General features: G+C 50.9%; 1 protein-coding gene across 1 annotated transcript; it reads left to right on the forward strand.

The window, feature by feature from the left end:
• The first annotated feature begins 4,377 nt into the window (after positions 1-4,377).
• On the forward strand, positions 4,378-20,022 carry ENDOU (endonuclease, poly(U) specific). Its single transcript, XM_065419590.1, has 10 exons — positions 4,378-4,435; positions 10,155-10,202; positions 11,362-11,496; positions 11,929-11,973; positions 15,085-15,256; positions 15,756-15,955; positions 18,026-18,139; positions 18,381-18,487; positions 19,217-19,359; positions 19,908-20,022. The coding sequence occupies exons 1-10, from the start codon at positions 4,378-4,380 to the stop codon at positions 20,020-20,022; spliced, it is 1,137 nt and encodes a 378-aa protein (XP_065275662.1).
• Positions 20,023-26,436: the final 6,414 nt, after the last annotated feature.

Consider the following 26,436-nt stretch of genomic DNA (forward strand, 5'->3'; position numbering starts at 1 on the left):
TCACGCTGTGCTGCTATGACAAGTTGCAAAGCCCTCCAGGTTTGCACTTTCACCGGCATTCACACAGGTAGGGACACACCCAGCTTCCCAGCCTAGGACCCCAGAGCAGTACCGTCCTGCCATGGTCAAATGTGGCCAGTATATGGGTTTAACACCCAGTCTGCCTCTCCCTCAATGTGAAGAGGACCATGCACACTTGTGGTAACCAAGCTGAGATGTTCCCCAGACACCTTAGTCAAACAAAAGCCGATCCACTGGTTTGGATTAAAACATAAAATACGTTTATTAACTACAAAAGGATAGATGTTAAGTGACTATAAGTAATAGCAAACACATCAGAGCAGATTACCTAGTAAATAAATATTGATCTTAACACACTAGATAGGTAGGATATGAATTAGCAAATTTTCATCCTGCGTGATAAACAGGCTGGCAGATTCCTAAGGCACAAGCTGCCTTGGCTCTGCAGCTTGTGTTTTCCAGGTTTTCATACATAGGCTAGAAATCCCTCTAGCCTGGGACCATCACTTCCCCCCGTTCCTTTATTCCTCAAGTGTTTCCAGGTGTGTTGTTGCAGGGAGAGTGAACTCCCCCTTTTATATCTTCTTCCCACTTGCTGGAAAGCTCTTTTGCTCTGACCTGGGTCAAACAGTTCCCATTGTGTAGTGCTATCTCGGAGAGGTTTCTATTGTACACAATTCCTGCGGCAATCCTTGTGCTTGGGTGCATTTCCTCAATAAGCCATTAACATTGTTTGCCCTTTTTACTGTTGTACCCGAAAGGCTGCTTGTGGGTGTTTTCAACCTCACAACGTGTTTCAGTAACACATCCATAGCCAGACTTCATAACTTCACATATGACAATAGCACATACAATCCAACGAGATATTAATGTCCAGCAGAGCAAGACTTTTAGAATGATACCTCACAAGTCATACTTTGTACGAAACATTTCCTAACTACATGACAGTGGTGAATATTGGGGTGCCAGAGTGTCACAGATGACATTATGGGATGGATAATGTTGCAGGTAGGGAAATTGACCCCTAGCTCCCAGAGATCCCTGGGCCAGTCATTTCTGTCCCACAACACATTGCAAAAAATTTCCAAAAGACATTGTGTGGAACAGCAGCACGTCACACTGGGATACCTACCTGTGGTGCAGCAGACTTTGCATCACCACAAGCTCTCCTGATGAGTACACAGAATGCCAATGCAAGCAGCCAAGTATGCATGCACAGGAGCTATAGGCAAACTTCAGTGGCTGTACACCAATGTAAGGTAATGTGATAAAGTGAGAATTTTCTGTAATATGTTTATGAATCCTATGTGTGCCTCAGTTTCCCCTATACACAGTAGGGTTACCCAGTGAGTGAAAAAGGACTGTTTGCTCACAGGGCAGGCTAAGAGACCTAGGTCTGAATGTTGCCCAGGTGTGTGAGCTGTGATGAGTCATTAAAAAAGACTGGTTGAGTGTGATGTACTGCCCCGGGGTGCAACTTGGAACTGTCTACTGCTGAGCCCTCTATCTCACAAGCCTAGGCTCCCTCTCATATTGTAAGGCTATGACAAGCTGCAGGTCTTACACCCACACAGCCATACACATGCAGGGACACACCCAGCTGCAGTTACATGAATGCTTCTCCTAGCCACTCATGAAATAACAATAGAGAGGCTCCAGCCAATTTCCCCCAGCTCCCTAGCCTAGGACCCCAGAGCTGTACTGTCCTGCCCTGGCCAGAAGCCTGACCAGTGTAAGTTATTACCCAGTCCGCCCCTCCCTCAATGTGGAGAGGACAATGCACCAGCTGTTCCTGAGCAGATTTCCCTTTGCACTTCAAACAACACACTGTTTTAGATAAAAAATATAAAACAGATTTATTAACTACAGAAAGATAGATTTTAAGTGATTATAAGTAATATTGTACAGATCAAAGTTGGTTACCTGAGGAATAAAACAAAATCACAATCTAAGTTCTATACACTAGACAGGATTTGAATCAAGCAGTGTCTCACTGTGATGGTATAATCAGTCCACCAATCTTCCATACACAGGCTCGAAATCCCTTTAGCCTGGGACCACCCTCCCCAGTTAAGTCTTTGCTCCTAAGGTGTTTCCAGGTGTTGAGTTGTAGTGAGAGTGAGGCCAAGTGATGAAGTTGCTTCCCCCTTTTATAGCTTCTTCCATCTTGCTGGAAAGATCTTTTGCTGTGACATGATTCAAACAGTGTCCACTGTGTATGTGTTATCTCTGAGAGGTTTCTATTGTACACAGTTTCTGGGGTAATCCTTGTTAGTGTGTGTATTTCCCTCAATAGGCTATCAATACTGTTGGGCCTTTTTATTGTTGTATCTGAAAGGCTGGTTTTGGGTGCTTTTAACCTCACAGCATATTTTGGCAACACACACATAGCAAAACTTCCTAACTCCCAGATACAATGACAGCACATACAATCCAACAGGATATTAATACTCAACAGATCAAGGCTTTTAAAATGATACCTCACAAGGCAGACTTTGCACAAAACATATCATAATTATATCACCATGGTGAAAATGGGGGTATCAGGGTGTTGCTTTGGGGTACAGAATGTCACACTGAGGCCAACCCCATATCCATGGAGAATACATGAAGGCAACAGCAAAGCCAATCACCAGGACATTCACATGAGCAACCAACGACCCAGAGGGAGATGGATTCCCCCACCTCTCAGCAGGGAAGCTGAGAAACATTCCCCAGCTCGAGAACAAAGGACGGGGAAGGTGTGTGTATGTGGGGTGGGGGTGAGGGGGATAAGAGTTGGTTGCTGGAAGGAGTCAGTGCTGTCACCTGGGATCTGACCAAGGAGGTCAGACAGAGACAAAATTTGAATGATGGAGTTCACTACAGCTTGGCTGGGCTCTGCCTAACCAGAGTGGACTTGGATTATGCTTTAACCTCCATTTCTCTGCTAACCTAAGGACTTCCTATGCTGTGTTCCAGGAAACTTATGAACCCGACTGTTTTGACATCACTGTTTGAGTGTCACTGCAAATGCTTGCTGAGATGCACTAATCCTTGAGGAGTGGACAAGTCTCCACCAGGAGTTTGGCTCAGTTGGACTCACTGAGCAGAACTCACGGGACGAGGCAGGAGGGCTGGAGCCCCAGAGGCAGTGAGGCTGAAGGAAGAGGGAGACCCCTTGGGGGTCTGGCACATGGAAGGGGTTCCTCCAAGGGACTGTCCCAAAGCTGGGAGTCTAGCACTGATCATATGGATCAGTGACACTTGCATCAGTTTGTAGTGTAGACATGACCTAAGTAAGCTTGGAAGGGCTTGGAACTCTCTCCCTCTGGGGCATGAGCCAACTGGTCACTACCAGGGGGCAGGAGTTGGGAACTTTCCCTAGGGCAGGTTATCCCATGACTGCCACTGCGGGGCTCCTAGCACCTTCCTCTGAAGCAACTATGCTGGCAGTCTCGGAGCCGGGAGACTGGGCTAGATGGCCCCTGGTTTGATCCCATCCGGCAGCTCCCATGAGCTGGGTCCTTGTGTGTGTCCTGCCCAGCTTACACAACGTGTTCTGGGACTGGAAACCATCAGGAGCAGTCGGGCGTCTCCCAGAGACTCTGAGGTAACATAATTGAAGGCCCCAAAGGGCAGAAGGAACAGGGCAGGGAGCAAGAAACTGTAGAGACTGCTGTTGGGTAACTGGGAGCGCCCGGTGCCACTTCAAAGGGAGGGAATGGGGTGGGGCTTTCCTACAGAGGGTCTGGGAGACAATGGGTGAGGGGGGTTAGCTATTGCGTAGGACGTGCCAGCAGCCAGACAGCGGAGCAGGGTGAGGAGCTGGTAACTAGCCCAATGAGTGCCGCAGTCTTTTCATTTGCATGTTTCCTCTTTACTCTCCTGGCCACTGGAGGGAGCAGCACACTGCAGCCCAGGTCTGGAGAGTCTGGCAGGATGACAACGTCAGCAATACACTCCCCAGTGAGAGGGCACTCAGAGATGTCTCACACATTAGTACTTGGATTATTAATTTCTGCTACCAGAGCACCCAGAGTCCTGGGGCCACATGCATGTTGCGGCGGGCAGAGCACAGCTGTAGACTCAGCCGGAATTTCCAACCTTCCGCCTATCTTAAGCAATCAAAATTTTTTAAAAGTGGAATTTTGGCAAGGTTGATGTGCACACCTCTCCATGCATCACTCAGCTGTCACCGTATCCACCGCACTCTCCTCCCACAAGGGATTCAAGCAAACTTCCCCAGCACCCTCTCCCCTGGCATTGCTGTGAGCCTCCCATAGATAGCAGGGACGGGCAGACAGGTGTTTGGGAATTCGGGAGTCTCCGTCTCACTGACACCTTGGAAGCTTCATCTGCTGTGTCTCTGGAACAATGAAGACCTGGATCCTTCTCATCACAGCAGGAATTGCCTGCAGCTTGGCCTTTGGCAGTAAGTAGAGATGCTTTGTTTCACAGAATGCTATGACAGCATTCATATGATCCAGGCAGCAGATCTTCCCAACGGGGGCTTGACCATGGAAGGGTCTGAGGCCTCTTCCCATTGGGGCGCTTAGCGTCTCTAGGGTGACCGGATAACAAGTGTGGAAAATTGGGATAGGGAGGGTAATAGGGTTCTAAGGGGGGTGGAGGGGCGGGTAATAGGGTCCTATGGGTGGTAATAGGGCCTATATAAAGCCCCTAATATCAGGATGTCTGGTCATCCTAAGTGCCTCTAGGAATTGCTCAGCTCCTTGTGAAGTTGAGGCCCCTAGGACTTAGCAGGAGAAGGTTTGATAAGAAGGTAGAAACTGGAGGCTGCTCTAGTATTTGGAGTGTTGTGATGGCACAGCCATAGGTGCTGGGGCTGGAGGTGCTGTCGCACCTCCTGGCTTGAAGTGATTTCCATTAGACACAGGGTTTACAGTTTGCCTGAATGGCTCTCAGCACCCCCACTATACAAATTGTTCCAGCACCGCTGGGCACAGCCACCGCTGGGGTTATACCCGTCTCAGAAATACTGCCTGGGCTCCTCCAATTATTTATTGTGAATAATTTACACCCCATCCCTGCAAATGTCCCCTTTACTTTCTGTCCAAGCTCAGGCGGTGATTTGCTCTGATTTGTTTTTCATTCATGGATAGTCTGTGAGACACTTTCCATGGGCTCCTCGGCAGCCTGGAGTCTCCCAGTGCTGGGTGGAGGCCATGACTATTTTTCCCTCAGATACCTTCTTTCACAAGTATCACTATTATTCACCAAGTGACACATTGTGTGAGCAGTTTATGACTAGCTCTGGTGCTAATCAGATGATAGTGGCTAATGCAAAGTTCGTGTGTGTCTTTTGCTCTTTATGCAACAAAGACAACATGAAGAAATCACCAGGGCACAGTAAGGTCCCAAAGAACCAGGTTTACTAAACACACACAGCATGCTCACACTAGCTACAGGCAGGCTGCTGCTCTGGCTGGTTCTTGCAGCTATGGAAACAGAGAACATGGTGAGTACCTCTAGAAGGCTCACACACTATTTAAAGGGATATTACCCTATTCTGATACATTACATTTCTGAATAATGAATTCAACAGTTTATATTTGCTGTGAGTATTAACTCTCTATGATAGGGTGTTTGCTCTGTTTGAATGGTGAGTCAAGTCACGTAGGGTTACCATCCGTCCGGGTTTCCCCGGACATGTCCGGCTTTTTTAGCTTTAAATAGCCGTCCGGGGGGGATTTCTAATAAGGTAGAAATGTCCGGGATTTCCCCCTTCCCCTCCTGCAGAGTGCGGCGCGGCTGATTGGACGGCTGGGCCTGATTGAAAGCCGCTCGCAGCCACTGGGGCCTCTAGAGCCAGAGTCCCTCCCCCGCAGAGCAGCGCCTTATTTGTTTGGCTGCACGTGGAGCCCGCAGTCACTGTTTCCAGATTGAATGACCTAACCTTTCTAAACAGGAGGATTCCTTTTTTATGTCCGGTTGAAATCAATCCCTTTGCAGAGGCCTAGCCCCACCCCCATGCTCTACTGGCCTGGATCTCTGGCGGGGGGCTGAAGTGCAGGGGCTTTGTGCAAGCTCCCAAGGCCTGGGGCAAACTTCAGTCTCTGGGAACGACCGAGGAGCAGGTTTGACTCTTTAGTCAGCAAGGATGAACTTGTTGCTCCGCCAGGGGAGCTGGACACTCCAGTCCCAGAAACCCCCAGGAATTGTGCAACTAAATCCTTTAGCCAGCTTTGAAAGTCTCAGCCCAAATCACTAGCCAAAAGCCTGATTTTCTGCTGTCTTCTACCTTGTGAGCCATCTCCACTCATAGGCGCCGACTTTGACTTTTCTCCGGGGGTGCTCTACTCCCGCTCCGCCCTGAGGCCCCGCCCCCACTCGGCCCATTCCTCCAAGACCCCACCTTTGCTCCATATCTTCCTGCCCCCACTCCGCTCCTTTCCCCAAGGCCCCAACCCCGCTCTGCCTCTTTCCGCCCCCACTCTGCGCCTTCTTTGAGGCCCTGCCCACTGCTCGCTGGTCTCCGCCCTCTCCCAAGCCCCTCCTCAAGCCACTAAACGGGTTTGGTGGCGCTGCCTATCAGCTGTTTGGTGGCATCCTGTGGTACTGGGGACAATGCCTTTAAAGCAGAGGTCCCCAAACTGTGGGGTGCAGTCCCCTAAGGGGGCACACAAGAATGTTTGGGGTGCAGTGCGGCCTGGGCCAGCCCCCACAGGGGATGGGGAGGGAGCACCACCCAGCCCCACTTTCAGCTCCACCCCCAGCTCTGTCTGTTCTGGCTGCGTCCCCAGCCTCAGGACAGGTCCACACCTGTCTGTGGCTATGGCTGCCAGCCCCCACCGGGGCCCAGCTATGGCTTCACTCCCAGCTCCGTCCCCACCCTGAGCTGCAGCCCCAGCCTCAACCCCCTTACCCGCATCTGCATTTCCCTCCCACCTGCCCTGGGAGCTGTGGCCCCGCTCCCGGCCCTGGCTTGTGTGGGGAGGGGGGAAGCGTGCACAGGGGTAAGGGAGGGTGCAACCCTGTAAAGTTTGGGGACCACTGCTTTAAGGGCTGAGCTTCCCAGACAGAGAGGCTGGGTGTGGTGCTGGGAAGCACAGCCAGTTGGAATGGGACACAGAATAAAGTGCCTTAAGCACTGCGTGATGCTTGAACCCCACACCCTTCTCTCCTGCCAGCATCCGGGATGTCCCAAGTCAGGAATTTCTTTGGTGCCTTGGTGGTGGTTTGCAGCAAGTGGCCTGGATGATTTCATTGTACACTGAGCTCACGGTACTTCCTGAGGACACACCGGACTCACGGGAGATGCTCGGTTTGACTCACAATTTGTCAGGAGTTCGCAGCATTAGGTGGCCCAAGACCGGGACGTTTAATCATAACCAGGTTCTTCTGCCCTGATTTGCAAACCAGGATCTATCTGCAAGAGCAGCTGGAAGCAGGCAGCTTGGGGCCCACTTGCACCACTGCACTGACTGGAGTGGGAGGACTGGGACAGGAACGTACTGAGGCTCTGTTGCTTCATCTGTCCTGTTAGATGCCATGGCACTGACAGCAGAACTCCTGGGGCCCAGAGAGTAGATTTGCAGGGCACTGCTCATGCTCCAACACATCAGGCACTGCTAGAGCTCCTCAGAAAATGGGGTTTTTCATTGAATATTTTTCTCTTTTCGGGTTTTTGATTTTTTGACAAGAAATCAGAATTTTCAGACGCGTTCCACAAACATTTTCATTTAGTCAAATCCACGATTCTTCATCCAAAAAAGGGGTGATGGGAAATTCCCAACCAGCTTTAGAAGGTAGCAGTCAGCAGATGGGGACAGCCCAGTGGTCCCGCTAGCCACAGGTCCTGCCTCTGCCAGCGCAGAGACACTTTAGAAGAAGGCAAACTCACCCCCTCCTGAACGCTCATGAAGAGGGCATTTGTGCAATGCTGCCACGTAGAAGGAACTTTTTGTCTCCTGATGCTGTCTAGCAATTCGATTAGCCCTTGAAGCATGAGGATTACTGGTTGCCCTTGTAATTTGTTTCCTGACTAATGCAAGGGCAGAAGTTATTCTTGTTTGAAAGTGACTAGTCTAAGGCTTTGTCTTCACTACCCGCCGATCCGGCGGGTAGCAATCGGTCTATCGGGGATCGACTTACCGCGTCTAGTGAAGACGCGGTAAAATCGATCCCTGATCGCTCTGCCGTCGACTCCGGAAATCCACCTCGGCAAGAGGCGGCAGCGGAGTCGGCGGCAGCGCGGCAGCGGTCGACTTTCCCGCGTCCTCACCGCCAGGTAAGCCGACCTAAAATACGCAACTTCAGCTACGGTATTCACGTAGCTGAAGTTGCGTATCTTAGGTCGGACCCCCGCTGTAGTGTAGACCTAGCCTAAAATAACGTGGCCTACTTCTAAAGAAGTTTATTGGTCACGCCCAGCTCCGTCCCTGCCCTCAGCTTCGGCCCCTGGGCATTGCTCCATTCCAGGGAGAATCATGCTTCGGGGCTTATCATCTAGTGTTGCATCAGTGCAAAAGAAGTTGCATAAAGGAACCCAATCTGTGAGGAATTTGCATACAACTAAGATATTAACAGGGAAGCTGACAGGTCCAGGGCACAGGTCCAGCTCCTGGAGCTATACGACACTGAAGCACTGATACTGTGAGGCATGGCCATGCTATGGGCTCACTAACAGCCCCCACTGATTCCCACACGGAGCAAAGCCAGCAGGAGCCTGGCTCCTTCCATGGGGATTGCTGGATCCCAGGTGCAATATCACAGTATGACAGCGTGCAGAAATTTCCCACAGTCCTGGCGTGGGGCAGGTGAGTACAGGATTGTGGGATCACTCCAGGGCAAATGCTAATTGCCTCCGTTTTCAAGTGCATCTCATAAACCCTGGCACAGCAGCGAGTTTCTAGTTACAGCTGATTTATGGCAGGGAAACTAAAAGCCTCTCTTAGTCGCTACTGTTGGTGACATTTCAAAGGTGCAGTCACCAGGTGCAGCTAAAAGACACTGACCTCAGCTGGGGTCCAGGAGCACTCAGTGCAGCCCAGTGAGGGAGGGGCCTGCGTGCGGGCATGCATGGGCAAAGATGCCTTTAAGTCACTGCTATTCCTGATCTTGGGGCCATGCTGGAGCCTGGCTGGTCAGATCAAAGTGTCGCTGGCCTGCGCTGCGACCGGGTCACTCCCCTCCCAGGAATCTCTCCACTGCTTCTCCATCACATTCATGCTTCTTGCCTGCACCTGGCAGGCCTGTCCTGGCTAGCGACACCAGTCGCCATTGGCTGGCTGTGTCGCCCACCTGCTCTTTCATGCACTCTCCCAGCCTGCAGCCTCAGCTCCCTCTCACTTCAGACCCAGACGAGAGGCAGCTGAGAATTTTACCTCAAAATGCTTTTCTGGCTCTTTCATTGGAATATTCCACAATGGCCGCATCAGATGAAATTCTTTGGGTTTTCGGTGAAAAGCCAAAGGCCAAAACAGATTTCAGGAATCAGAAAACAAAATGTTTTAATATTTTTTTCATATTTTTGGTGACTGAAAAATATGAACTCGTTGGGTGGAAAGTTTTGGTCTTACCAAAATATTTCACTCACCCAGATAAAATGTTTCAGTTTTCAGTTACAAAAAGAGGGAAAACATTCATTTCTAATGCTTTCTATTGGTCAGCAACCCCCCCCTCCCGCACCAGATGTCAGACAATTGTTTTTGGCAAAAACAAAACCGTTTCCTTTTTCACTGAAACTTTTGGCAGGGAAGAAACACCAGTTCCCAGGCAGCTCTACAGCAAACCCAGTCCCACCACGATTCAAGATTCCTAGATTCCAAGGCCAGTAGGGACTGCTAAAATAACAGGAGTACTTGTGGCACCTTAGGGACTGCTGTGATCCTCTAGTCTGACCTCCTGTGTAACGCAGGCCACAGGACTTTCCCCAAAAGAATTCCTAGAGGACATATTTTAGAAAAACATCCAAACTTGACTTACAAATTTTCAGTGATGGTAAATCCACCATGACCCTTATATTGTTCCAGTGGTTAATTATTTTCATGGGCTGCTCGTCGGGTGGTGCAGCCATGAGTGGGCCATGTCCAAATAAGACAGGGTAGCCCCGCTCATACCTTCCCGTCTCTCAGCCCCTCCACCGCCAGTTACAGACAGTCATGGCTTTTCCTTTCCCTTTATTGCAGCTGCTGAGGATAAAGAGGAAACAGAGACAGCACATGCCAGCTCTGCCGGTGAGTCTCTAGCAATGCCTAGGGGCTGCAGTCCGGGATTCACAATGCTGGGAATTAACACAGCTTTCTATTAACTCCCTTGCTGGCCCTTCCCAGGGTGAAATTCACCTCAGCACAGGCCTGCAGTCACCTCAGGGCTCTGCCACAAGCCAGCGGCTGGGGCCAGGGGATTCTCAGGCCTGCGTAGGGCTCAGACTGGATGATCAGAACGGCCCCTCCTGGCTTTAGAATTGCAGAAGCTATGAAAGCAGGGTTAAATGGGGCTTACGAGCTGCCTAGGCCTCATTCACAGAGTCATCAAATTCCAGGCCAGAAGGGACCATCGTGACCATCCAGCTCAAGCTCCAGCACCGCCCAGGGCATGGAACCACCCAGCGACCCCTGGCTGAGCCAGTCCCACACTTGATGAGCAGACTCCAGCTCATGGAGAGTCCACTGCACGCTCTGTGCAGAATGACTCGCAGCCTCTGCCCAAACAGAACCGCCAGGTCCGATCCAAACACCCCTGAATGTTAGAGAACGTCAGGCTGGGACCCAAACGCTGCGGGTTGAGACCATTGCTACTCACCTATGCCACGTAGCTGACTCGGTCAGCAGCAAAATTCTGAGTGCGATCGACGCCCCTTCTCCTGGCCTGGGCCAGAACAGCCTCTCCCAGGGGATCGGGCTGGAGCGTCTGTGCACACGACCACGTGGCTCCAGGTTGCTGGTCACTGAGAAAGAACTTCCATCCTCCCAGGTGATCCCCACTTACCCACGAAGGAGTGTTCTGCACTTTCCTCTGGAGTGGGTGGCATGGGCAGCTGTCACAATGCGGATCCCGACCAGGGCCGGCTCCAGGCACCAGCTTGCCAAGCAGGTGCTTGGGGCGGCCACTCCGGAGAGGGGCGGCACGTCCAGCTGTTCGGCGGCAATTCGGCGGACAGTCCCTCACTCCCGCTCGGAGCGAAGGACCTCCGCCGAATTGCTGCTGCAGATCGCGATCGCGGCTTTTTTTTTTTTTTTTTTTTGTGCTGCTTGGGGCGGCAAAAACCCTAGAGCCGGCCCTGATCCCGACCCACGTCATTGGTCGGATTCAGCAGCGTGATTCCTGCATGACTAGCCCAAGGGACGGTGTTGCTGCCTTTTAAACTGAAAGCTTGTTTTTCCTTTCCCCCAGGCTTGTACACAGATCCCGACTCCTGCAGGGGGCGCTGCCACGAGCCGTACAACAAGCAGGATGAGTGTCACTGTAATACCCAGTGTGAAAAACATCGCAACTGCTGTGAAGATTACCATATGCACTGCAGTGAGGGTGAGCGGCTTCTGGGGGGACACGGGACTAGGCTGGGCTCTGGGTTGCTTCCTGGCACTGCTGTCGCTCTCCCATTCCACCATTATTATCAGTTGTGATTATGCTTATTAGTCTGTCCAATTCTCACACTTATTGGTCCCAAATGGAACACGGAGAACGACACAGCAGAGCAATGCACTGGCTGTGTGCGCTTGTGTCTGTGTGTGCTTGGATGTGCCCTTGCGTGTGCAAACATGTGTGTGTGTGCCCACGTGTGTGAGGTCCTCTAATGAGTAGAAAACAATGACAATCAGGCACCAACTGCTACCCTCGGTTTCTCTAGATAACACATTCAGTGTAAGTCCCTGAGAAGTCCACACAACCCAGGTGCCTGAGTCTGGGACTGTCTACTGAGTGATCGTTTGCTTTCTTTTTTCTTTTCACTTAATGTAGATGGGAGACAGAAGGACCCCATGGCAGGGCCTGCAGACTCCATGGGTGAGTAGCTGCACTTGTCGCTAGCAAAGTGTGTGACCTGCGGCCATTTTCCAGCGAGCCCCTGCCTGTTTCCCCAAACACAAGGCTCTGCACATGTGTTATTGCTCTTCTGCATTTCCTATCAGTACAAAGGCCATGGGTTTCCAAAGCCGTGAATCTCATGATTCAGCATTTTTACTGCAGTTACAGCAATGTGGTTCAGTCTGTGGTAGAAAAGTTGTAGGGCTGTGTGCCACAGAAGTAAATCCAGGTGTAAACCTGAGGGGCAGGATTTGTAATAAGCTGCAGATGAAAGGTGCTAGGAGGTGTCAGACAATGTCATAAGGCCTCTCGGTCCCCACATGCCTCTATGGCCTCAAAGAGTCATAGACTTTAAGGCCATTGTGATCATCCAGTTGGAGCTCCCGGCTAGTACAAGGCAGAGAATCCACCAGGATCTTTGCATGGGCCCAGCAGTCAGTGATTGTAGTGATAGTCTGTGATTGGGCCAGAGCAGATCTTTCTGAAGGAGATGCCCGGGCTTGATTGAAGGACTCCGAGTGACAGAGAATACACCTTGGTGAGCTGCTCTAATGGGGAATTCTCCCATTGCTACAAATTTGCATTTCATTTTCTGTTTCAATTTTTCAGAGTTCAGCTGGATCTCGTTCTGCCTTTGTTTGCCATTCAAAAAGCCCACTGCTACCAGAAACCTCCTCCCCATGTGGTACTTACAGACCCGGCTCAAATCACCTTTTCACCTGCTCTTGGAGAAGATAACAGATAGGGCTCCTTCAGTCCGGTTTTCCTGACTTTGAATCATTCCTGTGGCCTTTCTCGGAACCCTTTCCAATTGTTCAACCTTGTGTCTGAAGTGTGGGCACAATATCCAGTATCAGGCTCGCCGATGCTGTAGACAGGGTAATAGCACTTCCCTGCTCTGACTTGATAGTCCTGTTGTCATGGCCAAGCCCCGTGTTCACACTCCCAGACGCAACCACACTGGGACCTCATGTTCGGTTGGTTTCCATCATCAACCCCAAGTCCCTTTCAGAGTCCTGCTCTCCAGCACACAGAGCCCATCCTGCCAGCATGTCAGGCATTCTTTGTTCCTACGCCAGAGAGGAGCTGATCTCTCCGGGATCCCTCCCTGGTTATCTGAGTGAGGAGATCAGGCTCTCTCCCTGCCTGCTCAGATGTGGGGCATGACATCGACCCGTGGCATCTGTAGCATCGACCCCCTTCAGTGCACAGTGCAGGTAGATGGTGCTGTGTGGTGCTGGGGGAAGCATTTATATCTGTATCTATACCCAGGAACAGAGAATGCAGGCATATTTACAGCCTGGGAAGCAGTGATTCTGAGAAAAAATTGGGAGTCATGGTGGATAATCAGGTAAACATGAGCTCCCAGTGTGATGCTGTGGCCAAAATGGCCAATGCGATCCTGGGCTGCATCAACAGGGGAATCTCGAGTAGGAGTAGAGAGGTTGTTCTACCTCTCTGCTTGGCACTGGCGTGGCTGCTGCTGGAATAATGTGTCCAGTTCTGGTGCCCACAGTTCAACAGGGGTGTTGATAAATTGGAGAGGGTTCAGAGAAGAGCCCCGTGAATGATTAAGGGATTGGAAAACCTGCCTTATAGTGACAGACTCAAGGATCTCAATCTAATTAGCTTAACCAAGAGAAGGGTAAGGGGTAACTTGATTACAGTCTACAAGTACCTACATGGGAGCAAATATTTAATAATGGGCTCTTCAATCTAACAGACAAAGATCTAATGCAATCCAATGGTTGGAAGTTGAAGCTAGACAAATTCAGATAAATAAGGTGCAAATTTTAACAGTGAGGGTAATTAAACTTTATAAAAATTACCAAGCGTTGTGGTAGATTCTCCAACACTGTCCATTTTAAAATCAAGACTGGATACTTTCCTAAAACAGTGGTTTTCAATCCATGGTCCATGGACCACTGGGGGTCCACAGACTATGTCTAAGATTTCCAAAGAGGTCCGCACCTCCATTTGAAATCTTGTAGGGGTCCACAAATGAAAAAAGGTTGAAAACCCCTGTGCTACAAGATCTGCTCTAGTTAAAAAAGGAATTGAATTGGGGAAGGTCTCTGGCCTGTGTTATACAGGTCACACTAGATGATCAGAGTGGTCCCTTTTAGACTTAGAGGGTCTGTCTACAGTGCAGCTGGTAGCGTGCCTTGCAGCCCAGGTAGACAGACACATTAGCACTGCTGGAGCTAATGTTCTAAAAATAGCAGAATGGACGTTGCCGCATGGGTAGCAGCTTGGGCTGGCCACCTGAGCTTAGACCCAGGCAAAATCGGGCAGTCGGACTGTAAACTGTCACTCCCCCATAATCACCTGACTCCAGGAGCCAGGGCTTGATGCAAAAAAATAAATAGTGGGAGCCTCCTGGTGAAATCGTTAGAGCTAGCAGCACTGCTCCTGCTGGTGCCCAGGGCGAGGGGCCTGTCTGTAGGGAGAACTCCTGCCCTAGACAACCAGGGCCCTTCCCTGCAGACTCACTAGTTCCAAGGGTTGGGAAGGCTTGTCCGCTGGGAACTCCTCTCAGTTGCAAACCTGGCCCCCTTTGGGAATGCTCAGCCCCTTTAGCTCCTGAATTTCCCCTGCCCTTATGACCTCTTACCACTGCCTCCCAGAGCTTCAGTATCATGTTGTGTGCAAGGCACATTGCAGGTGATGCCCTTGCCCCAATGCACTTGGAGTCTGCAGATAATCCAGCGCGGGGCTGAGACCACCACGAAGCCTGGGCACCCTGTGGGCTGAAGTGGGACTGAAGTGGTGCCACAGCCTTGTGCTCCCTATGCCCTGGGGTGACTTTTGCCTTAGCAGCGAGGTCATACTGGGATTTTGGGGCTCCCCTGCTTAGAAGCCTCAGTTCTCCCTCTCCCCAGCATTGCTGTGGCTTTCAATAGCCCTGCCCCACTCCCTGCAGCTCTGTGTTAGGGGGAAGCCTAAATCAGGACAAGCTCCCTGGTGTGGGGCAACTGAGTTGCTGGAATTGCTGAAAGTGGGGTGCTGGGCCCTCCCTCAAGGGTAAGCTCCCAGGCTTGGCTCTTCACATCCACTCATCTGCTTGTGCAATGGCCCTGACCCCTGCAGAGGGATTCTCCAGCAGTCACGACTCCATCACCAACGAAGAACTCCTGAGCATCTCCGAGCAGCTTTTCAAGGTGGACCACAACAAAGCCCAGAAGTCAGACATCACCATTAACCCGCAGCATCTCGCGTCCTCCGCCGAGACCAGAGACAGAGAAGATCATTCTCCTGAGCCGTGAGTGCTGTGTGCGCTCGCCATTGCCTTGGGCTGGGTGACCTGCTCCCAACCCCCCCACAGCTCCAGCATGAGGGTGGAATGTGGCCCGGTGCCATGCAGGGCTCCGAGCAGGGAGCCTGCACGGGAGGGGACGATGTTAGAGAATGTGAGTTCCTGGGGGGTGGGAGAGAGCAGGGAGAGCCCCTTGATTGCTGGGGCCCCAGCTGGGGGGAGTCGGGGGAGCGGAGGGGGCAGGCAGGGCAAGTGGGGTGGGGGGCAGTTTCAAAGATCTGAGGCCTAAATTTTCAAAAGTGCCCAGTGATTTTGGTCACTGGACCTGAGACAGTTTAAAGGGGCCTGATTCTCAGGGTGTGCTGAGCACACTGGCTCTTGCAGTCCAGGCCCTTTAAGGAACCTCACATTGGGCACCTGGCGTCCCTGGTCACTGGCCCTGGTTCCAGAAAGCTGCTGTACTGGCCGTTCCTGCCCCCCAGCTCCAATGATCTCTCCATTTCAGACTCTACACATATGTCAATGAGAAGCTCTTCTCCAAACCCACCTATGCCAGCTTCATTAAGCTGCTGGATAATTACCAAAGGATGACGGGCAGAGGGGAAGCCTTCAGTGCCGAGCAGCTGAAGGAGCAGGAGAACTTCCTGCAGGAGGTCATGAAAACGGAGCTCATGAAAAAGCTTTACAATTTCCTGCACAAGAAAAGTAAGTGGATCCTGTGCTGTGCCTGGAGTAGCACTGGGCAGCCAGGGCCTGCTGGGGTAGCACTGGGCAGGGTCTGCTGGGGTTGTACTGGGAAGGGCCTGCTGGGGTATAGGGTGACCAGACGTTCCGATAAAATCAGGACCGTCCCGATTTTGAGCTGTTTGTCCCGCGTCCCGACCGATCTGTGGTCAGGACGCAATTTTTGTCCCGATATTTTGCGCCGCCGGGATCACTCGGCTTTTTTTGGTTTTTTTTTGCTCGGCCGGCTGGCAGCACTCGGCTTTCCCCCCGCCCCCCGATATTTTCTTCATCTCATCTGGTCACCCTACTGGGGCAGCACTGGACAGCCAGGGCCTGCTGGGGTTGTACTGGGAAGGGCCTGCTGGGGTAGCACTGGACAGCCAGGGCCTGCTGGGGTAGTACTGGGTTGCACCTGCTGAGCAAGGGATAGGCCTGGTCACCAACCTTCCTGCCGAGTGTATTGCTCAGACTGTCTGAGCATGTGAGTTACCCTGAGAACAGGTGTTTGCTGCATCCAAACATTTCCCAATGGCTGACAGCAACAGGTATCACCTGTTCCGCAAAATCAGGGGTGTGCGCAAGGGGCGGGCAAGCAGGGGCATGGGCCCTCCAATAATCGTCATGGGCACAGAACTTCTCCGGTCCCGGGGCCATGGAGGTAGGGAATATTGAGCTCCTGCCAGGGCTGGGGAGGAAGGGGGGAGAGCGAACTTCTGTGTCCCCCCAGAAGGGGTCAAATTTAAATTCCTGTGCACACCCCTGCTCAAAGTTTCAGGGACCGTTATAGGACACTCCTCCATTACAACCAGCTCCCGTGGCTGCTCTCAGCAGAGAAGCCAGGGTCTGAATGGGCCACAGAACCTGAGCACCACCTCCCTCCTGGACGGGTGAGTCCCGCTGGTGGCACTGGGGGGCCCACTCTCTGCTTCCGCTGTGCCGGGGGCACACTGCTCCCAGGGCTGTCAATGCAGCAGCTCTCTCCAGCACTGAGAATTATGAACCAAGAAGGTGCAGGCTAGCTGTGCAACGGGCTGGGTCCCTGCAGGTGGGAAGATTAACATATATAAAGAGGGGCACGGTGCATGGGCAGCCGCCCAGCACTGTCTAAGCCAGTGGTCCCCAACCTTTTTGTGGCCAGTAGCACATTCATGTTTTCAGAAGAGTGTGGCAGGCGCTAACAATTTTTCAAGGCTTATTTTGCATTTGTACATTAAATAATACAAAAACCATCATATTTAATATTACATAATATATGAATCCAGAGAGAAGAGAGAAGCCGGAGAGAAGCTGCGAGGACAGAGAACACCGGCGCCCGCAGCCCCGGAGTACTCTGTCCCCAGCAGGCGCGGGGCCCTGGCTTCTCTCCCCTGCTGGGCACTAGACGGGCCCCGCGCCTGCCGGGGACAGAGAACACTGACGCCCACAACCTGCAGTCTGCAGCCTCGGAGTTCTCTGTCCCCAGCAGGCACGGGGCCCTAGCTTTTTCCCCTGCTGGGCATTAGGTGGGCCTCGCGTCTGCCGGGAACTGAGAACACCGCGCCCGCAGCCTGAGTTCTCTGTCCCTGGCAGGCGCGGGGCCCCGGCTTCTCTCCCCTGCTGGGCACTAGGCGGACGCACATAAATGTTGGGGACCACTGGCCTAAGCACTGGCTGAGCACCCAAAGTCCTGCCTGGCAGGCCAGAGCTCACCGTAACACCTGGGATGCCGGCTCTGGAGCAGAGGCAGCCTCATCTCTGCTTCTTCCAAAGCCTGGTCAGGAGTCTGGAGGGGATCTGCCCAGAGCATGTGTAACCCAGGCCTGCTGGGTGTGGCGCTCTGTCCCCCTGTAGTGGCACCTAGCCCAGCTAGAGATTGATATGTCTGCTACAGCCTTGGCTAAGAGCCATGTGGCTTTTAGTCCATCAGTAGAGGCTCATGCATTTAGCTCCAGAGCCACCGACACAACCGGGTCTGTCAGCGTTACACATGGCCAGAAGATTCCTCTCTCTGAAATTTGGTTTCCCTCCTCTCACTTGCTCGGGGCCCTGTCCATGTTGCTTTCTCTCCAGAGCGCTACAGCACCCAGGAGGAGTTTGTCAGCGACCTGAAGGAGATGTGGTTTGGCCTTTACTCCAGAGGCAAGGATGAGGGGGATTCCAGCGGCTTTGAGCACGTCTTTTCAGGTACAGTGCTCGGTGTTGGGTACACACAGCCCGGGCAGAGGTTGGCTGGAGTGATGGGCAGCGCCAAGCATGTACTGAGCAGACTTGCTCCCAGACGAAGGCAGAGGAAACACTCTTCCCCCTAGGGTTCAATGTGTGTGCCCAGCCACGTTCTGCTGGCCCAGTGTCGGCAGGGCTGAGGGGTCGCTAGGCCTCTTCCTCAGGGTGCAGCTAACCAGTGAATGTCTCCTTTGTTATTTAGGGGAAGTCAAAAAAGGAAAAGTGTCCGGATTCCACAACTGGATTCGTTTCTACCTTCTGGAGAAGCAGGGGCTGGTTGACTACCACAGCCATAACTATGACGGGCCTGTAAGTACTGGTGATGGGCAAGTGAAACCCAGCACAGCCCCACTGGAGTCAGTGAGCCAGATCCCTGGCTCGTGTAAATTGGCATCACTCCTCTGGAGTCAATGACATTTTGCCAATTCGCGCTAGCTGGGGGTTTGGCCCCATATGTGCGACACAGAGGGTTTTCAGAGCAGTCTCAGGGACCCAGCCGGTGCAATCCCATTGGAATCCAAGGGCAGTTGAGTGCTTGCTCTCTTCAGTTCCGTTGAGGATCCCAGCCAGTATCAGCAATGGCCCATTTGACCCCCGTCTGAGTGTCACATCGGGGACACTTCCTTCCGTGTGTTTTTCCTGCCAGGACCCCGGAGGGCAAGATGGGAAGGGCTGGGCATGGGATAGACGAGCTCCAGCATGGAAGGACGGCCCAGGGGAAGCATTAATTACCTTGTGTTAACATCCTCTTGCTCTGATATTTCTGCAAATTAAAGTGTCCCTCGATCTCTGGCTGGGTACACAGCTCTGACCCCTTTCTCTGAGAGCCACCCTGGATCTCTGGGTGAGTCACAGCTCTGACCCCTCGCTCTGAGAGTGACCCTGGATCTCTGGGTGGGTCACAGCTCTCACCCCTCGCTCTGAGAGTGACGCTGGATTTCTGACTGGGTCACAGCTCTGATCCCTCGCTCTGAGAGTGACCCTGGATCTCTGGGTGGGTCACAGCTCTCATCCCTTGCTCTCTCTCTTTCTCTTTAGTGGGACTCATACCCTGACGTGCTGGGGATGCAGTTCAGCTGGGATGGCTATATCAAGGAGGTGGGCTCTGCCTTCATTGGCTGCAGCCCTGAGTTTGAATTTGGCCTCTACACTTTGTGCTTCATTGCTCGGCCGGGGAAGATGTAAGTACTGTGCCTGTCCCTAGCGTCTGTCCCTTCCAAGTCAGAGAGACATGGTGGGTGAGATCATGTCTTGTGTTGGACCAACTCGGCTACAACAGTACTGCATACCTTGTGTGTCACTCAGCCTGCCCCACCGAGGGGAAGACGGTGGAGCCAGAAGCACCCACTTCCACTGCCCTGTGGTGGAAGGATATTCACCCAGGCTCCGCTCACCCCCTGGAATTCCAGGGCCAAGGTGGGCACACAGACCTGTCCCAGCATACCTGTTCTAGGTGACCTCTCGGTCTGACCTCCCTGCTGGGCAACCAGTCAGAGCCTGGTTCTGGATAGAGTATGGGGTGAGGGGAATTAAGAGGAGGCTTGTCTTGGCCTAGGTGATGTGGGGGAGACATGAATCCAATTGTATTCTGGACTGAGCTCTGGGGTCAGCATGGCTACCCTCAGCACTGCCTGGCATGGGCTCAGTCCCTGAGCACTGAGCTGCTCGTCTGCGAGAGGGGTGGAGTCAGGAGCAAGGCAGTGCTGAAATGTGGACTTTCCTCCTTCAGGTGCCGTCTGAGCTTGGGAGGCCATCAGCTGGGCATTAAGACCTACACCTGGACCAAATCCACCTATGGCAACGACAGGAAGTATATAGCGACTGCCTACGTGACATCATCCTGATGCTGCCAACGATCCCAGCTGCGGGGAGGCACAGGGAGGGGGAAGGGTGGTGGTGACATCCTGGGAGCATTCAGCTGCACCAGGAAACTTGGGCTCATAGAGGGGGCACAACTTGCAAGGTGCTGATCACTCTCTTCTGCACCTGCCAGGCCTAGGCCCTGCCTTGGTGGGGTTAAATGATCTTGCTGCATATGCATTATGTTTGCATGGTGCTGAAGGAAGCTGGGGCCCTCTGAGACACCTGCACAATGAAGGAAGGAAGGAAGAAAGGAAATGTGAACTGTCTGTAGCCCTGAAGAAGCTCCTGGTTCCCTTCCCAAGCATGTGTCCCTCGTCCAGCAGAAGAGTGATAAGAAGTGTTGAGTGTCTAATGTGACAGATGGGAATTAATGCAGACAAGTTAAATAAAAGATGCTTTGAAGGAGTTGGCCTTGCTTCCTTTGTGACATGGTGATTGTCTGGCTGCACAGACGCCTCTCCCTGCCCCTGGGATGTGGGGGTGCTAATTTCTTCAGCTAATTTCCATTGGCGACACAAGCTGAGGGTTGCTTTGGGATGGAGAAAGCTTCTCCTTCTCCACTGGCATCGCGGGCTGGGTTTGGCCCATGGGGATTGCCTGGAAAATTCAGTACATGGCCTGTGGAGTTCCACGAACATCTGGCCCACGGCCACAGCTCATCGATGGTGCTTGGCGTTGGCCTAACTGCTCACATTGAAGTCACTGGTAGAACTCCCCTTAACTGCAATGGCCTAGCCATGGCAATGCTGGTTGCCTTTGGACCCTGCCCCGCCAAGTTCCTCTATAATGCTGGAAGCTCTCCGGAGACCCTGGATTTACACTGGCGTACATGGGAGCAGAATCCTTCCATGGTCTCTATAGCCACTGGACTCCCCGACAAGATCTAAGGACCAGACAGTGGCCTTTAGCCCTTGGTCTGGATAGAGGGTGATGTGGATCCACCTAAGGGAGAAGGATCATGCCCTTTCCTTCCTGCCAGTCCGAGTGGAGACTCTGCCATTAGGACCCACTAGGTGGTGGGTACACCAGATCACTCATGGGGAACCGAGGGGCGGGAGGGGTTGCTGTAGTTGCTGTCTGGACGCAGGCATTGCCTGAGTGCAGACTGCTCTGTGGCCATGAGGTGGCACTCACAGCACGTAAGGTTCTGCCAAAAGCCTGCCCTGAACTAGGGTGGAAGCTGCCTGAGCCACCGCTCCCTGGCCATGTGCCTCATGCTCCCGAGAGTGCGAGGGGAGTCCAGCTCTTATGGACATTCACTCCTGGCCTCCTTGTGGGGGTGCCTGTCCAGGGCCCTGCTGGAGCCCAGTGAAATGGCAGATATAGTGAAGTGCAGCTGGGAGCAGGACAGAGATTCCTCCAAAACACACTGGCACCTCCCTGTATAAAAGGCAAGGGGCATGGCAGGAGATGCATTTCCCTGCAAAGGGGCCTTGGAGGGGAGCTTGATCTGATAACAAAGGGAAATGAGTGTTGTATTAGCATACCCCAGCAGTGGCCAGACCAGACCCCCCAGAGATCAGGTGCTTTGTGGTAAGAGCTGCATGCTGGGAGCCACTTGCGGGGCCTGCAGAACCCAAGCACTGTGTTTGAGCGCCATCTGCTGGCCCCATATCCACTAACTTCTGGCCTCCATATCCACTAACTAACTAGTGGCAAACACACCTCTCATTTAGGGAACTCTCCTGTACTGCTGCATGTACACACAGTGAGGGACAGTCCCTGGCATAGAGCTCCCCATCAAAATGCACCAGAGGGGCCGGGATCACCCCATTTTACAGACGGAGAACAGAGGCCGACACTTTCTGTAACACATTACAGCCCCTTCCTGCCAGTCAGACAGCACCAAAGGGCAGCCAATGGGCAGCAGAGAATTCCTCTGGAGCTCCCTGCTAGCACAGACATCAGTACTGGCTCTGCTCCCTGCCCCTCTGACTCCCACAGGGGGTGTGGAGCTCTGCAACTGGGACTGGCTTAGGCTGAGGGAGCTGTAACTAGTTCCCTGCCCCCACCCTCCAAGCAGTGCTCTGACACAAGAAAGAATCTGGAGCATTGAGTGACTTGGCCCCTGCCCCCAGGTCAGACAGGGAGTCTGAGCAGAGATAGAACCAGAACCCTGTACCTCTGCCAGGTGTCTTCCCCACAACCCTGGCCTTCAGCTGAGCTCACATCTGCCCTTGGGTCTCCCTATGTGTGTTGCCTTCTCCATCTCTGTCTGCTGAGGCAGAACAGCCCTTAATTTGGAGTCTTACACATGGTTCATGCTGAACAAATACACAATCAGGGCAATGACTCAGCATATGATTGGCTACCAACCAATAATATCACCACTCATTACTTACTAGTTTCATAAGCAGACTAGGGAAATGTGGTATAGATGAAATTACTATAAGGTGAGTGCAAACCTGGTTGAAAGACCATACTCAAAGAATGGTTTGCTGTCAAACTGGGAGGGCGTATCTAGTGGGGCCCTGCAGGGGTCAGTCCTGGGTCCAGTACTGTTCAATATTTTTATTAATGACTTGGAGTGGAGAGTATGCCTATAAAATGTTCAGATGACACCAACCTGGGAGGGATCGCAAGCACTTTGGAGGGCAGGATTAGAATTCAAAATGACTGACACTGCACCCCATATTCTTCACAGTGATATTATTATGATACAAGTATGGCATAATTATGATGTATTTTATGCAAGATAAGTCATGTGAAGCGTCTATGGAAAAGTTATGATTTGCTGAATATGATTATCCTATTTGTGTGCATGTATCTTTTTTGTATCTGAAGTTATGAATATTGATTATGTATCTGTAGTTACACCTGGGTAACGCTTACTAGACAAGATGCTTTCAGTCGAGATAGTGGGTGGGGAAGGGCCTAGTCATGGCAATGGGCCAGTAGGAAGAACCAATAGGCCTTAGGAGAAGCTTATCTCCCACCTGGGGAGCCTTCCTGACAACGCCACAGACAGCCTCTGAGTAATGGCTGCTATGACGCTACAAGGCCATGTGATGGACTCAATCTTGGGATGTCAGTATTTTTCCACAGAAAAAAATACTGGTCTGGGAACCAAGCTTTGGGAACAAAGGGTTCCCACCATATGCAAAAGCTATATAAAGTGGGGAGTGATATCATCTGGTGTTCACTCCCCACCCAAGACCTGGAAACACCTGAGGAACAAAAACTGAACTGGGGGAAGTGCTGGACCCAGGCTAAAGGGATTTCTAGCCTCTGAATGAAACACCTGGGGATTCCAAGCTGTAAACAAGTGCAGCTTTCCCCTTAAGAATCTGCAGCCTGCTTGTATCATCTCTTAGGGTGAGAATCTGCTAATTCATATCCAATCTATTTAGTATATTAAACTTAGTTTGTGTTTTTTGTTTATTTGCTAGGTAATCTGCTTTGATCTGTTTGCTATCATTTCTATTCTCTTAAAATCTATCTGTTGTAGTTAATAAACTTGTTTTTGCTTTATCTAAACCAGTGAATTGGAGTGAAGTGTGTGGGAATCATAACTCAAGGGCAAAGGCTGTTGCATATTCCTCTCCACATTGAGGGAGGGGGCGAATTTTATGAGCTTATGCTGTACAGTTCCGTGTGCAACACAAGATGGTATAATTTTGGGTTTATACTCCAGAGGGGGTGCGTGCCTGGGGAACTGGGAGTTGTCTTAACTGTAGCCTTCCTATGCACGGGCTGGTCAGAGAGCCTGCATGTAACTGCATCTGGGTGTGTCCCTACCTGTATGTATGCTGGTGAAAGTGCAGGCTGGAGGGCTTTGCAGCTTGTCACAGCAATATAGTGTGTGAGAGAGCCCAGGCTGGTGGGTAAGGTGGCTCAGTGGTGCCCCAGTTCCAGGTGGAACCCCGGGGGGAACCTGTCACAATGACCTTGACAAATTGGAGAATTGTTCTAAAACCAAGAAGATGAAATTCAATAAAACAAGTGCAAAGATTTCAATTAGGAAGGAAAAATCAAATACACAATCACAAAATGGGGAATAACTGGCTAGGCGGTAGCACTGCTGAAAAGAATCTGGGGGTTCTAATGTATCACCAGTTATATATGGGCCAACAATGTGATGCAGTTGCAAAAAAGGCTAATATCATTCTGGGGTGTATTAATAGGAGTGTTGTATTTAAGACACAGAAGGTAACTGTCCTGCTCTACTCAGCACTGGTTAGGCCTCAGCTAGAGTACTATGTCCAGCATTGGCCTGTCAGAAGATGGACCATTGGTCTGACCCAGTACGGCCGTTCTTATGTTCTTAAGTTCTTATGTACCCTTTAGAAAAGATGTGGACAAATGGAAGAAAGTCCAGAGGAGAGCAACAAAAATGATCAAAGGTTTAGAAAGCTGACCTGTGAGGAAAAGTTAAAAAACGTAGCCTTGTTTAGTCTTGAGAGAAGAAGACTGAGGAGGGACCTGATGACAGTCTCCAAATATGTTAAGGGCCTTATAAAGAAGACAGTGATGAATTGTTCTCCATGTCCACTGAAGGTAGGACAAGAAGTAATGGGCTTAATCTGCAGCAAGGGAGGTTTAGATTAGATATTAGGAAAAACTTTCTAACTATAATGATAGTTATGCTCTTGGATAGGCTTCCAAGGGAGGTTGTACAATCCCCATTACTGGAGGTTTTTAAGAACGGGTTAGACAAACACCTGTGCATGGTGGTCTAGGTTTATTTGGGCCTACCTCAGCACAGGGGACTTGATGATGTCTCAAAGTGAAACCAGATATAGGGATAATTGAAACATGGTGGAATAGTAGTCATGCCTGGAGCACAGGTATTGAAGGGTATATGCTGTTCGGGAAAGACAGAAATAAAGGAGTAGCACTCTATATTAATGACGAGGTAGACCGTAAAGAAATTAGGAGTGATTGAATGGATAAAATGGAATCTGTTTTGGGGGAAGAAAGGTAACAGAGCCTCCACTGGGATAGTGCTTGGGGTCTGTTACAGACCCCCAGGATTCAATTTGGATATGGATAGAGACCTTTTTACTATTTTTGATAAAATAGATACTATTGGGAATTGTGTGATTATGGGAGATTTTAATTTCCCAGATATAGATTGGAGGGCAAGTGCTATTTATAATGGTAAGGCCCAGATATTCCTGGATGTGATAGCTAAGAACATAAGAACATAAGAACGGCCGTACTGGGTCAGACCAAAGGTCCATCTAGCCCAGTATCCTGTCTACCGACAGTGGCCAATGCCAGGTGCCCCAGAGGGCACTGACAGATTTCTTCACCAAATAGTCACCAAACCAACAAGAGGTGATGCCATTTTAGATTTAGTATATGTTAATTAGCAAGGACCTCATAGAACTGGCTGTAGAGGAACCTTGGTTCGAGTGATCATGAGTTAATTCAGTTTAAGCTAAATGGACAGATTGTGACACTGGCAGACCAAGAGCCAGCTCATGCCAAGGCCCCCACATCTCAACTGAACATTGACAAATACACAGCTGGAACCAGTCTGGCTCACCTGTGTGTTAGTATTATTAAAATATGTATTAAGATCATGAGAATGTGTTTGGACTTTATTGAACGCTTGTGAGTTGCTGCAGCATTAATCACTTATAACATCTGTATCCCATATTGTAAGCTAATATTTAAACCTTTATATTGTGAGCCTCTGTAACTGTAAATCAGCGGACAGGAGAGAGATGTTAACTAATGTAAAATGCTGGTCTCCAGCAGAAGGTGTTAAGTCCTCCCCAACAGGAAAAGGGCATCAACACTATGTGGACTATTGTGGGACATTGAAAAGGACAAAAGACATGGTGGGAGGGAACAAAAACCCCCAACAAGAAGGAACTGGATTTCTATGCTGCTTTGACCCTGGGAGGCAAGGTTTTCTAATCATAAGCAAGAGAACCCCAGCCTGGGTTAGCCCTAAAGGACACATTGGGCTTGCTTATCATAGAAGCTTCTATTATCTTTTGAAATTTATGATTGCAACTTGTGTGGGTATGTTTACCTGCTTTACCTTGTAAATAACTCTCATTTCCTTTTTGCTAATAATAAATCTTTAGATATTTTATTATACAAGCATTGTCTTTGGTGTGAGATCTAAGGTGTAAGTGACTGGTCCTTTGGGACTGGGAGTAACCTGAATATTGCTGTGATTCTTGGTGTAAGGGACCAGCTATCACAAAGGGATGCTCTCCTGAGTGGTGAGATAGATGGGAGTAATCAGGGAACTTTCTTTGACTCCATGTTAAGGCCGTTATAGTGCCTGAGGAGTTTACACTTAATGATTGGTTGATGAAATATAAGTACAGAACTCAACAAATTTGGGGTTTGTGCCCTTGTTCTTAATGTTTGGGACAACTGCAAGACAACTTGACACAGATAAACAAAAATAGGGCTGTAACTCAGGGGTTCTC

Source organism: Emys orbicularis, chromosome 19 (assembly GCF_028017835.1).
Source record: "Emys orbicularis isolate rEmyOrb1 chromosome 19, rEmyOrb1.hap1, whole genome shotgun sequence".
NCBI classification, from domain to species: domain Eukaryota; kingdom Metazoa; phylum Chordata; order Testudines; family Emydidae; genus Emys; species Emys orbicularis.